The following is an 11,922-nucleotide window of genomic DNA, read 5'->3' on the forward strand; positions in this document are numbered from 1 at the left end:
AACAGAATTACCAACTGGCGACGGCGCGATAATGTTAGCCGCTGGCGCCAAAGCTCCAGGAACATGAAACTGTGAGGCTGCAGGACCAATGATTGATCCCACAGGAGGCTCGGCCTCTCGTCTTGTACCAGTAGTAATATCATATGACCTTCGTCGCGTCCAGCGAGGGAAACTCTGCTGGTGCTGCTGAAAATATGAATATGGGAATGACAACTTTCTTGCGCCAACGACCATCGCATTGAAGAACGTGCGAGACCTTAGTTCAATAATAGCTGCGTCAAGTGCTAGTTCAATCGCGCAGTGGTTTCGAATAATAGAGATTCGAGGCCACGTCGCCCGCTGTCCTCGTAACTTCGCATCTAAAAGAAACTGCGTAGTAGGATTTTTCAAGATCTTTGGAAGCTCTGACACATAAACTTCAGGCAAAATGGTTATATCGCCAGAGTACGTCTGCGCAAGGACCGACCGCAATTTTGTACAAAGGTTTGGCAAGACGCCAAGTTCAGAAGACATCAACAGCCTGTGCATTGTCTCCGATACCGCGAGCTTCATGACCCTGTCGCTAACTTTGGCGGATTTACTGAATACTTCAGCTATTATTCCAGTTGCAATGCGACGTGTATTACTTTTCGTCGACGACATAGAATACAACGACGCGGCAGAGCTTGCGACCGCATTCGTTACGCCTGCGAAGTCCGGAGTAATGATTGACCTCTTGAGGAACGGAATGACGTGAGGATTAACTTGGGAGACGATAAAGTGATTGACGTTGAACATCTCATTCAGCCGAGACATTGGCAGATCATTGTCGACTGATCCGTCAATCCAGCGCTGAGGTGACGGGTTCCATGGTACAGGCTCGTTCGTTCTTGGATCTTTTGCTAAGAGCGTATGAGAAGAAAAAATCAGAGGCACCGAGCATGAAGCGCACCTAATTAGCTTTTAGCATCAACCTGATTATAGTTTAGGGGCTCAGAAATAGTTTTCTTACACTGCTGACCAAATGTAAACATTCGGAGCTGTCAGATAATTGAGTAAACGTGGCGGCTCGTACACACTGGCACTAGATACTGGAATATTCAAAACTCTTCTCGTCCGATTGTATGCTTCCTGGAATGTCATTTCCCCAAGAATCTCCTTCATGGATGAGGCGAGGTACGATATATCTGTCCACGCGCCATGTTTCAGGAATCGAGCCAATCTCGTCCAGACTGATTCTTCATTACCCGTCACTTCGAACACATCGAGATTGAAATATGTGAAACTTTCCAGTAGGGCCGGCAATTCAGCGTCGCTTCGCGTGCATAAGGCTGATGCGACAATAGCGCCAGCAGACGATCCAGATATGATTTTCGGCAGCAAATTACATTCCAATAGCACTTCGATAACTCCAGAATGCAGCATGCCCATAGTTCCGCCACCTGATAGTAACAGCGCAGTTCGTCCAAATGCATGACGGGTTCGTAGTAGTTCATCAAGTTTTGTGTAATCGTCAATATACGTCACTTCGTCGCCGTCGTCACCTGTCGGTATCGGACAATTCAAAACCGTCCTGAGCGCTTCCTCGCATTCGCCAATATAATCATCAATCAGGTATTTTGTTCCGATATGTGAGTGCAAATAAAGCTAATATGTTTTAATAAGTATTATCGACATAATAGATGTACGATTTGAGCTTGCCTTTGTGTTACCAATATTGCCGGGATTGCGCGTAAACGTAGTTCGTATTAAAAACAATAATTTGAGGTAATCCCCAGATTCTCGCACTGACCTCAGTTCGTTCACGCGCTTCGCGATAAACTGAAAGTCATACTCATCCGATACTGGATTCATCTTCCAATCGTCATAGCCGCTTAGGAAATCAAGTTCCTGGGACGCGCGAGCCCATTCTTCGTACGACGACGCATGTCGCTGGAGCACCTTCGCGACTTCAAGTCGTTTGGCATGTAACTCGGACTCCTGGCCAAGTGATATTTGAGAATAGTACTTCCCTGCTGTATGAACAAGCTTGGATGCTAACGAAGAGAGCAAACCTTGGCTTGAGTTGTTTCCGCCAGGATCGACTTGTTCATGGCCAATGTCAATTGCGATCGGGGTCAAAAATGAAGTCATGGCCGCAATTACTGAGAGATATACCAAAATACACTGCCTGTACTAAATCACTTCACGCTACCTGTGCCGGAAGTGGCTCAGATGCAGCTTGCATGCTTCTTGCAAGTGTGATGATATGATGATTACTGCTGATACAAACCCCAGCCTCGTGATCGATTTCACTTATTTTAATTTGCGGGGTAGGGTTCGGGTTTGCCCAGGCACGTGATTCGGATATGAACACATCATGAACTCGTCGATTTTCCAGGGGTAACAACTACTCATTTTATATTGGACAAATGCTCCAAGTTGACTCTTTAAAAAGCAATAGTATTAAAATATATCCCGGAGTATCCGTTGCCCAATATTTTACAGAGAACCAAGCAATGCCAGTACTTAACATCTATAGCTTCGTACCTCCAATTCTACCTCTAGTTGCTCTACTCACCTTCACCAACGCATCACCCTCCGGGTGCTTCGCATCTTCAACAGTCTGAACCCGTCTCTGTTTCAACTTACGCCCAGCATCGTCCGCAAGAGCAAGGACACGCATACTAACTGAGGCCGAATCCCGTCGATTTTTACCTTCTCGTCTGAATATAGAGATATGTTCGACATAGTCCCACAATCGTCCTTCAGGCCGAATACGCGATACCCTGGAAAATGAATTTGCTTTAGCATCGTCGTCGTAACGTCTAGGTAGCCACTCTGGAGAAAGTGACATTATAGCAGGTAGCCTTCCTGATTTTGACCTCCGGACGACAATAATACCCTCAGCCTCAAATCCGGTGAACGCAGACCTCAGGACTTCCTTATTGACTGCTTCAAAGTACGATAAATCTCCTTGCGCGTAGACCGTCTTGCCGAGCATCTGAGCAACTTCCAGAAATTCCGTGACTTCAACCCATAACGTCTCGTTAGCTGAGTCGGTTTCATCGGGAAAATCCGACGGCATTGGCGTCAATGCAAACAGAGACGCCGCCGCAAACCAATATCCATCGCAGAACGGCCAAAGCAGGAAACAATAAAAATCAAAAAACTCCCGACCGCGACTGCGTTCTTCAATACTCAACTCTACGCATCCATCATCGGAAATGCTAATAACACCCTGATCACGTAGTAGTTGCACGCTCTCCCAGAAATTGGCACGTATACCGCCTGGTTGCTGAATATATACAAATTCGCCGGCAAGAAGTTTCGATAGCCAGAGACATTGCTCGAAGAGGTACTTGACTGGCACGCGTTGCATGCTTGGGCCACCGCCTTGCTTGATCTTGGTGTACATGGCGACTGCAACAATAGCATCCGACACAAACAGATGCATGGCCATGTTCCGGTAAAAGCTGAGTTGAAACCGGTCTTCTGCGTAGAAAGTCCTTTCAAGTAAGCTACCATCACCACCCGAGCTTCCAACTAAAGTTCCCAGGACTTCAAGGCCACGATCCACGACTTGAACAGTGGATAGTTTTCCGAAATCAGCGACCCGGCCACCACGCTCACGAATTCGGAGGCACAGCCACTCCACGCGTCGAATCAGTTCTGAATGACCGACACCACGGCCACGAAGTGTTAGTAAGACTGTCCCAATTAGTGCAGTAGGCATGACGACCGAGGCCTTGTTGATGTCAGACAAAACCTGATAACCAAGTGATCGTAATATTCGTGTGCGCAGTTCGGCGTTGACTACGGCGTCGGCGAATGTAGGTACGCGCAATGCATCAGGTGCCAACTTTTCTAATTGCGAAGAAATGAATCCTCGCAGACTCCAAGGATCATGGAATCTAACATCGACTCTTCCCATCTTTAATGACAAAATCTCACGAGCATTGAAAAAATCGCGTAGGGTCTCCTTCTTCTTCTCTGATCCGAGCAGCTCGTTGATGTAGCTCTCGGTCTCTATGACTCGGTCGTATTGCGTCGATACGGGGACAATCCAGCAGTCTTCAGTGCGGCCCGACAGTACAGTGTCGAATATGAACTTGAGAATGCCAAATTTCGGTGGCAGTAGCTTGCCGAGACGTGAGCGGCCACCTTCGATGAAGCATTCGAAATTGTAGCCACCGGCCAGAAGTGTGTCAATATATGCTTGAATAACGGCGCTGTAAAGCTGATCGTCGCCAAATGATCGTCTCATCCACATTGCCCCCAGGCGCTATAAGCATCTTAGCAAATCATATCTCAGTCAAATCAGCTCACTAAACATACATTTAGCGCTGGCCCAATCACCGCCATGTTGAGATTATCGCCGGCCACGACAGTTGGTAGAGATATTCCCACTCTAAAGCAAATAGCTTGCATACAGACGTAATCGATATGTGATCGATGGCAGGGCAAAAAAATGAGGGACTGGTTCTTCTTGGCCGCGACTGTAGCGACCTCCTTCAACTTTGCAATCTCCTCCGCGTTAATATGCAGGCCCTGATTGTAAGTTCTACCAAGAATCTGCATGACAATGTAGTACGCTAGCCTGAGAAATTTCTTCGACTCAAATTTGCAAATCATTCGATCCGCCAACTTTGAGGAGACTGCCTCCAGCCACTCCACAACCAGTTGACGACGATCTTCCTGCTCGAATCGAGTCATCCGCGACCAGACTGGACTCTCTTTGATGCTGCGCTCTGCCAGACTCGCAATTCTATTGCGCAATAGCTCGTTCCGTAGAACCCTAACTTTCATCTCCTCCGTGAAACCAGGATACAAAATATCCCTGCCGACATACTTCTCGTAGGATCGATACGTGGTGCCAACGATGTGTTTGCCAATATCGCGCAAGAAAGTATACGGTGCATCTCTGAAATGCGTAAAGTCCGACGTCAAATTACGGGTAGGAGACTCTGTTTCTACCGAATACGGCGCTCCACGGTCTTCCGTGGTGGTGACATCCGGAAGCGGACCTGTTCGTATGTATTCCAGGATTGCGGAGTCGTCTTGCCGAAGCAAGTCGACGTCGAGATGGTTCCTACGGGCCATTGCTGCCAGCAAGTGCTCAGTGACGGACGGAATGGCGGCCTTGCTGGAGAAGATCTAAAACCAATTCGGAGAAGTCAATTAAGGATGATGCGATGGCAAGTTTCAGTGATCTGAGTTGGAGCGAGGTCCCAACAATTCTGTACGGGGTGTTAATGGAGGTGCGGGGGTCGACCCGAATGATTAGTTTTGCAGTCATCGGGTCAGACCGAGTCAGTTATATTTGCAACGGGTCAATCCCTGCAATCAGCTCAATTAATGTCGGCTGACCCTGGCCGCGAACTCTGTGCCTTTTGTCGGCGAAATGGAAAAAATGGAAAGAAGCGTATACCTCAGTACGATGCTACGTACGCCTCAGCACCGCCTGTGAAGTCACGGGCATATGAAAATTAATATGGAAGTCAAACCTCTAAGCCGCATTAGAGCTCGAGCCTTCACGACTGTGGCCTTGTCGATTTATCAATATTTATATACTCACTCACGTCCAGTTTGCGTAATGAGAACAGTGTGTATAAATCGCACTAGAGCGGTGGTCGACGAGTCTATGGTCCGCACACCTTGCCATCGTAAAGTCATTATTCTTAATTGTGTTATATAAAACGCACAACGCGATTTAAGATTCTAATCTCTATATTGACGCGTCCTGGCATAATACAAATCCAATGAACATAACTTCAAATAAGAAGCTTCAGTGTATAGCATTTAGAAGCGACCAACAAGCCTGATTATGCTGTTGTCGCGTGTCCGCTGTCCGAGTCATCATCGCTACTATCAACCAAGCTATCAACAAAATCCAGAGTCGTTGGATTATTCCAAAGCTCCTCCATATGATTTGGGCTTAAAAAATGCGGACCCTCGTGAATTTCGACAAATTTGATGGGCGACCCTGGGCTGCCAGGTGCAGCAAATTCAGGATGGCGTTGTTTGACCTTCTCCAGCTGCTGGTCGACCCATTTCTCGTACTTATGACTCCGCGTAAATATATCTTTCGTACCATACGATACCAGGACCTTGCCATCAATTGAGTCGTCGTGATAGGCGTCCGTCAGCTTGGCAAGTTGCGGTTCACTATTGCTTGATCTGATGCCGAGCGTAAGAGCCGCACTGATAGGCCACAGCGGCGGTGATAATAACCAATACATGATATTTACGCCTGACGTCTGTCGCAAGCTGTCTAAATCAGCTTTCGCGCATACTATAGCTCCGTAGCTGTACCCTGTAAATAAGAGTGACTTCACGGACGAGTACGAGTCAAGCAACGACGAAGCAACCGCAACAATATCAGCTTGTTCCTTGCTCGAAGTCCAGCTCGTGCGAGTTGTGACCCCTCGAAAATTGAATGCGTACACTACAACCGCTGACTTAAGTCTTTCGACAAACTTGTTGGCGAGAAATCGGACTACGCGATCGGCTTTGCTGCCGCCGAGTGGTGGATACGGGTGCGCTATCACGACTCCAAGGCTGGGCTTGATCTTTCGTCGAGGAGCAGCAGAGGAGGTACTTGTCGACGGTATAGCAGTCTCAGTATAAGATGCTGGGCCATCGTCGTAGGTGTAGATGTCTGTTCCGAGAATGACGTTGGAAGACGCCGCGGGTACAGATGTGTAGTTAACGTGCACTTTCGAATTCTCCGTCATAGGGAAGATGGTATTACAGTGACGATGTGGCGCGACGTGACCTGTCCACCGCGTGAATATTCCGACAACAGTGGTATGATTCGGTTATACCTCGAGACTGCGATGATAATTGTAGAAAAATCAGGGGTGGCGATAGGGTCGCTATTACGAGACATTTCGCTGGTGGATTTTGCGTGGGCCGATGCAGTCATCGGCTTAAACTCCCCTGAATTTGAATTTGAGGGGCAAGCGTCAATCAGTTACCGATTTTTCAATTTCGGCAGTTTCTGAAATGAATGTTCCAACGATTAGTCTTACAAATTTTTCATTTTACCAAGTTAGATAACAAAAGTACGAGAAACAAAATAAACTTCTATGAGACATACAAAATGTTGACAACGTTTTAACATTATTATGCAGAAGTTTCTACAAATTATCAATGTAGTCGCATTAAGTCAAAGATTATAGCACCCATACGCTTTGAATTATATACTACAATTATCGATAGAATATGCAAATGAAGCATCCAAACATTCCTTTCAGCCCTAACACCACATCAACCATCTCACAATCCAAAAAACTCCCCGCACGACAGCTCTAACCATTCTGAGGACGGATACCACGCCCCAGACAGCCCACAATAATAGCGTAACCAGCCGTTCCAACAACGCGTAGCCGGCACGCTCGAGCATGCTAATCACACGCTCCTTGCGACGGAACAACGCGCTTGTCTTTTCCACGAATTCTAGACTCTCTCCCAGTCTTCTAGCCTGTAAACTCAGCGTCGTACTTACTTCAGCCGTCAATTGATCCGCAGCTGAAATAGCCAAATCAAACCGCGACCGGAAATTGGACGAGAGTGTCGACGTCAACGAGTCTGTCCGGGAAGACAGTGACGCCAAAATAGATCGGCTCGGCGCAAGCGCTGTGGTGTTGAAATTGTTTGTCACCTCGATAACAGATTTACGTAATACCAGAATTGTCTCATGCGCAGAAGAATCGTTCAATGGCACATTGAGCTCTGCCAAGAACTTGCCGTAGGTATTGCACATCGCGCTGGCGCGCATACCGTGCAAGAAAAATCGTGTTTCCAGAAACTCCAGTTCTGGAACCAAGTCAGCAAATTGTGCATTCGTAGCCGCTGTCGACGGTGTAGTCGAAGACTGCCGTACTGGCTCCGGATGTGAATGCGCTAGCTTGTGGGATTCCTGCACACTTTGGATATGATTCTTCGCCGCCGTAGAAGTGAACGTGATTCTTGATATATTCGGATCGTGTATCTGATCACTATCGATAGTATTGTCATCATTATCCATTGCACTATCGTGGCTTAAATGCTTATGATGGCGATGGTGATGGTGATGGTGGCGGTGGGTACCACCATTCAGGTCCCCTTGCACTGAAGATGATGCTGAACTATTCCTAGAGGCCGATCCAGATCGATACTCACGAGAATTGGTTGCAGCAATGACAGGCACTGCCAGTAGACTATTTTGGCCGCCCGGTGTCATCAGAGGGGATAGTCTGGCAGATCGCCTTGGGGAACTGCTTCTTGACTTCGTTGGCGAAGATGAACGCGACGAACCAGGTGATGGTGTAGGAGATGCGATTGTTGAGCCAGTCGGCGAATGGGATACTGATTTATGGCTCCTGACTTTAAGTTTCGACCGTTCGCCTTTTTCGTGGTTCACAACTTCATCTTCATGTGAGGACGAGGACCTTGTCTCAGACTCAGAATAGCTGCTTCCCTCACTATCAGATTCAGATAAAGAGTCATAGGAATCATAGTTATCCTCGTCATCGGAAATATTGCGTTTCGATCGCCTGCTGCGATGAAGTCGAAGTTTGTACTTCGAGTATTTGCCAGCACCACGTCTCTCTGCATCTTGAGACCCTGAAACATCGTTAGACCTCGTCAATATAAGAGTTACTTCCTTCGTCGCTCACCTGAATGTTTCTGATGGCGCCTTGAGCGCTGACGTTCTAGTTCAGAGATACCTCTGCTTAAATAAGCGTCGGGCAAATGTAAGCCGTCATTCCGATGGCGGCGTAACTGATCAATAGCATCTTCTCCATTGCGGCCGTCGGCAATCTCGTCATTCTGCCTACGGCTCTCACGGGTAGAGTGCTTCCGGCTTGGCCTGACAGGCTTATAAATTGGCAAATCATTGCGACCAACCATTAGCATGCGGTTCCGTTCTCGCCAGCCCCAGTCGGCAAACATCTCGTTGACGTCTACCTCCCAAATAATACTGCTGTTCGGATTATATCGAAAAGCGGTAGACGCTGGTGTGATCGTTGACAACTCGGGAATTTCCAACCGATGCTTTAGACGTGCTCGCATGTATCTGTTTCGAATGGTCTGTAGTGGATTGTAAACACCGTCAACACCTGGAAAAGGAAGAAAAGTTTTCGACACGTTATGTGGTAGAATCTGACTCTGAGAGACAAACGCCGCATGAAGCTCAAACCAGGCTTTCGTTCTCAGAACTCTGCGTAAGGTAGCTTGAGACGGTTTCACTGTTATAGAAGTCAGCATGATCTCAGTCGACCAAGATTGTCACATACCAAACGAGTTGTCGCCGCTTAAGGTCTTCTTCTTATTCACTACACTCCCTATAACATTCCGCGAATCCCGCAAATGAACGACCAGGTTTGCCACCCTCGCTACATCGGCATCTGATATTGATGTCGGCGAACCTACGGAATCAATATCATCACGATAGGTCGACGATGTGGCAGTTGACGTATCATCTTTGCCTAAGGCATCGATAAACGATTCTCCATGATGATGAACGTAGTGACTCCTCCGTACTGCCTCTGCTGACGACACTCCGCGCGTCTCGACATCATATGGTTGCCGACCAGCGAGAAATCCGGATAGACGCCCAGTTAGCGAGAAGTTGTTCTTCTGCTCCGCTTGCGACGCAGCGGATGACGCAGACAACGGACGCGCAACGGCAAGGTCTGACGAAGGATATAACTGACTATGGGGTGACTGCAACGCGAGGAGATCCAACGCCTCTGCATTTTGATCTAGATCCGCCTCCCTGTGGCTATCAATCTTAAGCTCTGCCTGAGGCGACGCCATCGACGACGCCGCCATAACTATTTTTTTGAATGTATTCGGTAAGCGTCAATCAGCACTGTCAGTACGCCTTTAACAGGATTATTATAGTATAGCCAAATTGCGGCCGCAAGATGTCCGCACGAAAGTTGCTCACGGTCGGTGACGATTCCGTGTCGGCCAACAAGCTGTGCCCTTGCGGCGTGTCCCTGCGCCTCTTTCTTGGTTACACTTGACCGACGCAAACCCTAAACCGAGACATTTATACAGGTACTACACATAGATATAAGCAGAGAGTGTACGACCTTGACACATTGTCCCACTAAGTCTTCTGTACATGCAAGTCCAAAAACAATCCATCGCTTAAATTCCTCATAGCATACATAGCCAATATACGTGATCTATTGTACAAGTGGAACAAGCACAGTATAATATATGCAAGCGAATACCCATTTGAATTCCAACATAAGAACCTGAACGCACCTGAACGCACCTGAACACCGTCAAATAGCATGTACAAATGCGTTAATATACATATCTATCCATACCATCTACTGCAGCCGTACGGCTTGGACGCCTCTGCCGGCGACAACCCCTATCCAGTCTCCAGTGGCATTCCAAGTAATATTGTTGACCTCTGAGTTTTCTGTATATGCAAGACCAATATCTGAACGGTTTGCAGAGACATCCCACACGAGCACCTGACAGTCGTCGGCTGCCGTGGCGAGCACGTTTCGCTGCTGTGGAGCCCATTCAACGGAGTTGACGTTGGCTACATGAGCATCTAGCTCCACGACAGGAGAACCTGGCGAGCGGATATCTAGAACATGGACGACATTTGAGTCTACTGAGAATGTTGCTAAGAGATTAGGGTCCCGACTGTTCGTGCTAATCCGCAGTAGAGGCGGCGGAGAGACAGGCTCATATATAATAGTAGAATGCTCCAGGCTCCGCAAGTCGAATACGCGTACTGACCCATCGGCACCCACGGAGGCGAAGACATCCACATTTCCGGCGGTGAATCTCGCATCAAACACCTCCTTGTCATGTGCAATCAATTGCGTCTTCGCGATAGAAGTGTTTAGGTCCCAGATCGTGCAAGTCGTATCGATTGATGATGTGATCACTAACGAATTGTCAGTAGAATTCCAGTCTAAACTGGTCAACGGCGCAGCGTAGTCCGACTTTGTCTTCTATCGGGCAATGGTTAGTAAACCTGTATAGTCTACATTATTTTAATACACACGTACATTCGCCAGAAGTGATCGCTGTCGAAGTGACATGGTCTCTGGGTTATACTCCCATATCCGTAGAAAATCGCCCGCAGTAGCTAATCTCTCCACGCCACCAGGGACCATACTCCGACTTAACGGGTCCCATAGCAACCTCGTGCAAGGATACGAATGGCCGGCTTCCGCAACTTTGTGCAGTTCTATCGACGGAACTTGTGGCCCGTTCTGTTGCTGTTCTGCAACCGGTATTGCTTGCATGATCTGGATCTGCTCCAAAAGTCAGTCAACGATTTTATAGCCATCACTGCTTAAAATAGTCAATACCCGATTACCCGAATCTTCAGTACAAGTCGCCACGGCTATTCGACCTAGGCCTCGCTGATAAGCGCTCTTGGACCAGTCCACTGCGTACAATGGCCAGTGGGATTCGAAGTACGCTGATCTCCGAGACGTCGAGGAATGAAGCATAGTTGCGTTCCCAGCAGTATTCGCACCTAAAGCAGGTCCAAGTAACGTGTTTGACGACGGCGGGACAGCGGACGCCGACGTCGGTCCAGAATTTCTTATTCCTCCACTTGCGTGTGTCAAAACCGAGAAAGAGCTTCGTTTGGTGAGTGACGGTTGGGCCATGTTGAGTCCGATGCCAATTTCTTCGTTCAAACAATCAACTAGGCACGAAGAAATGATGTAGTATGTATGGATCAACCGTAGATCTGAAGAGACACCAAAACAGTAGGTGATCCAATATGCACACCGCTTCCTTAAATCAAGCCGAGAGATGATCCTCGGCAAAGATGCAGTAAATATCGTCGCAACTTCACAAAGCAGACAGAAGAATAGGCTCAAACCTACCCGCAGCAGGCGTCAAAGTGTATAGTCTGCGGATGCTAACGTGTAGTTCACCATGTATTGATTCGGTGTCGAGAACCAGAGTGAGTCGAGTTCTTGG

The 11,922-nt window shown here is 47.8% G+C and overlaps 5 protein-coding genes across 5 annotated transcripts; all 5 read right to left on the bottom strand.

Moving 5' to 3' along the window:
* Positions 1–139: 139 nt before the first annotated feature.
* On the bottom strand, positions 140–2,112 carry V1513DRAFT_456549 (acyl transferase/acyl hydrolase/lysophospholipase; the record flags this gene model as incomplete). The annotated part of the gene is made up of 4 exons (XM_066899578.1): positions 140–183; positions 252–931; positions 992–1,626; positions 1,681–2,112. 4 exons carry the CDS (start codon positions 2,110–2,112, stop codon positions 140–142), a joined length of 1,791 nt encoding a protein of 596 aa, XP_066755896.1.
* Positions 2,113–2,345: 233 nt separating this feature from the next.
* Positions 2,346–5,262, bottom strand: V1513DRAFT_437390 (uncharacterized protein). Its single transcript, XM_066896912.1, has 2 exons — positions 4,297–5,262; positions 2,346–4,243 (listed from the first exon to the last, which is right to left on the bottom strand). The coding sequence occupies exons 1-2, from the start codon at positions 5,059–5,061 to the stop codon at positions 2,495–2,497; spliced, it is 2,514 nt and encodes an 837-aa protein (XP_066755897.1). The 5' UTR covers positions 5,062–5,262; the 3' UTR covers positions 2,346–2,494.
* A 359-nt stretch (positions 5,263–5,621) lies between these two features.
* Positions 5,622–6,868, bottom strand: V1513DRAFT_437392 (uncharacterized protein). Its single transcript, XM_066896913.1, has one exon. The coding sequence runs from the start codon at positions 6,693–6,695 to the stop codon at positions 5,784–5,786; it is 912 nt and encodes a 303-aa protein (XP_066755898.1). The 5' UTR covers positions 6,696–6,868; the 3' UTR covers positions 5,622–5,783.
* Positions 6,869–6,987: 119 nt separating this feature from the next.
* On the bottom strand, positions 6,988–9,902 carry V1513DRAFT_437394 (uncharacterized protein). Its single transcript, XM_066896914.1, has 3 exons — positions 9,243–9,902; positions 8,622–9,194; positions 6,988–8,568 (listed from the first exon to the last, which is right to left on the bottom strand). The coding sequence occupies exons 1-3, from the start codon at positions 9,778–9,780 to the stop codon at positions 7,220–7,222; spliced, it is 2,460 nt and encodes an 819-aa protein (XP_066755899.1). The 5' UTR covers positions 9,781–9,902; the 3' UTR covers positions 6,988–7,219.
* V1513DRAFT_394463 (WD40-repeat-containing domain protein) lies at positions 9,903–11,882 on the bottom strand. Its single transcript, XM_066895339.1, has 3 exons — positions 11,298–11,882; positions 10,992–11,240; positions 9,903–10,934 (listed from the first exon to the last, which is right to left on the bottom strand). The coding sequence occupies exons 1-3, from the start codon at positions 11,601–11,603 to the stop codon at positions 10,293–10,295; spliced, it is 1,197 nt and encodes a 398-aa protein (XP_066755900.1). The 5' UTR covers positions 11,604–11,882; the 3' UTR covers positions 9,903–10,292.
* Between the last annotated feature and the right edge of the window lie 40 nt (positions 11,883–11,922).

The sequence above is a fragment of the Lipomyces chichibuensis genome (assembly GCF_038497645.1).
Source record: "Lipomyces chichibuensis strain CBS 12929 unplaced genomic scaffold V1513scaffold_3, whole genome shotgun sequence".
Classification (NCBI taxonomy): Eukaryota; Fungi; Ascomycota; class Lipomycetes; order Lipomycetales; family Lipomycetaceae; genus Lipomyces; species Lipomyces chichibuensis.

What these genes read in the sequence shown, in the direction of transcription:
- V1513DRAFT_437392 (XM_066896913.1), bottom strand. Translation starts at nt 6,695, where the DNA reads ATGACGGAGAATTCGAAAGTGCACGTTAACTACACATCTGTACCCGCG.
- V1513DRAFT_437394 (XM_066896914.1), bottom strand. Translation starts at nt 9,780, where the DNA reads ATGGCGGCGTCGTCGATGGCGTCGCCTCAGGCAGAGCTTAAGATTGAT. An exon ending in AAGCGGCGACAACTCGTTTG is followed by an intron (nt 9,195 to 9,242) that starts GTATGTGACAAT and finishes CTTCTATAACAG; the next exon opens with TGAAACCGTCTCAAGCTACC. An exon ending in GCGCCATCAGAAACATTCAG is followed by an intron (nt 8,569 to 8,621) that starts GTGAGCGACGAA and finishes ACGATGTTTCAG; the next exon opens with GGTCTCAAGATGCAGAGAGA.
- V1513DRAFT_437390 (XM_066896912.1), bottom strand. Translation starts at nt 5,061, where the DNA reads ATGGCCCGTAGGAACCATCTCGACGTCGACTTGCTTCGGCAAGACGAC. An exon ending in TGATTGGGCCAGCGCTAAAT is followed by an intron (nt 4,244 to 4,296) that starts GTATGTTTAGTG and finishes AGATGCTTATAG; the next exon opens with CGCCTGGGGGCAATGTGGAT.
- V1513DRAFT_394463 (XM_066895339.1), bottom strand. Translation starts at nt 11,603, where the DNA reads ATGGCCCAACCGTCACTCACCAAACGAAGCTCTTTCTCGGTTTTGACA. An exon ending in CTGAAGATTCGGGTAATCGG is followed by an intron (nt 11,241 to 11,297) that starts GTATTGACTATT and finishes CTTTTGGAGCAG; the next exon opens with ATCCAGATCATGCAAGCAAT. An exon ending in AGCGATCACTTCTGGCGAAT is followed by an intron (nt 10,935 to 10,991) that starts GTACGTGTGTAT and finishes ATTGCCCGATAG; the next exon opens with AAGACAAAGTCGGACTACGC.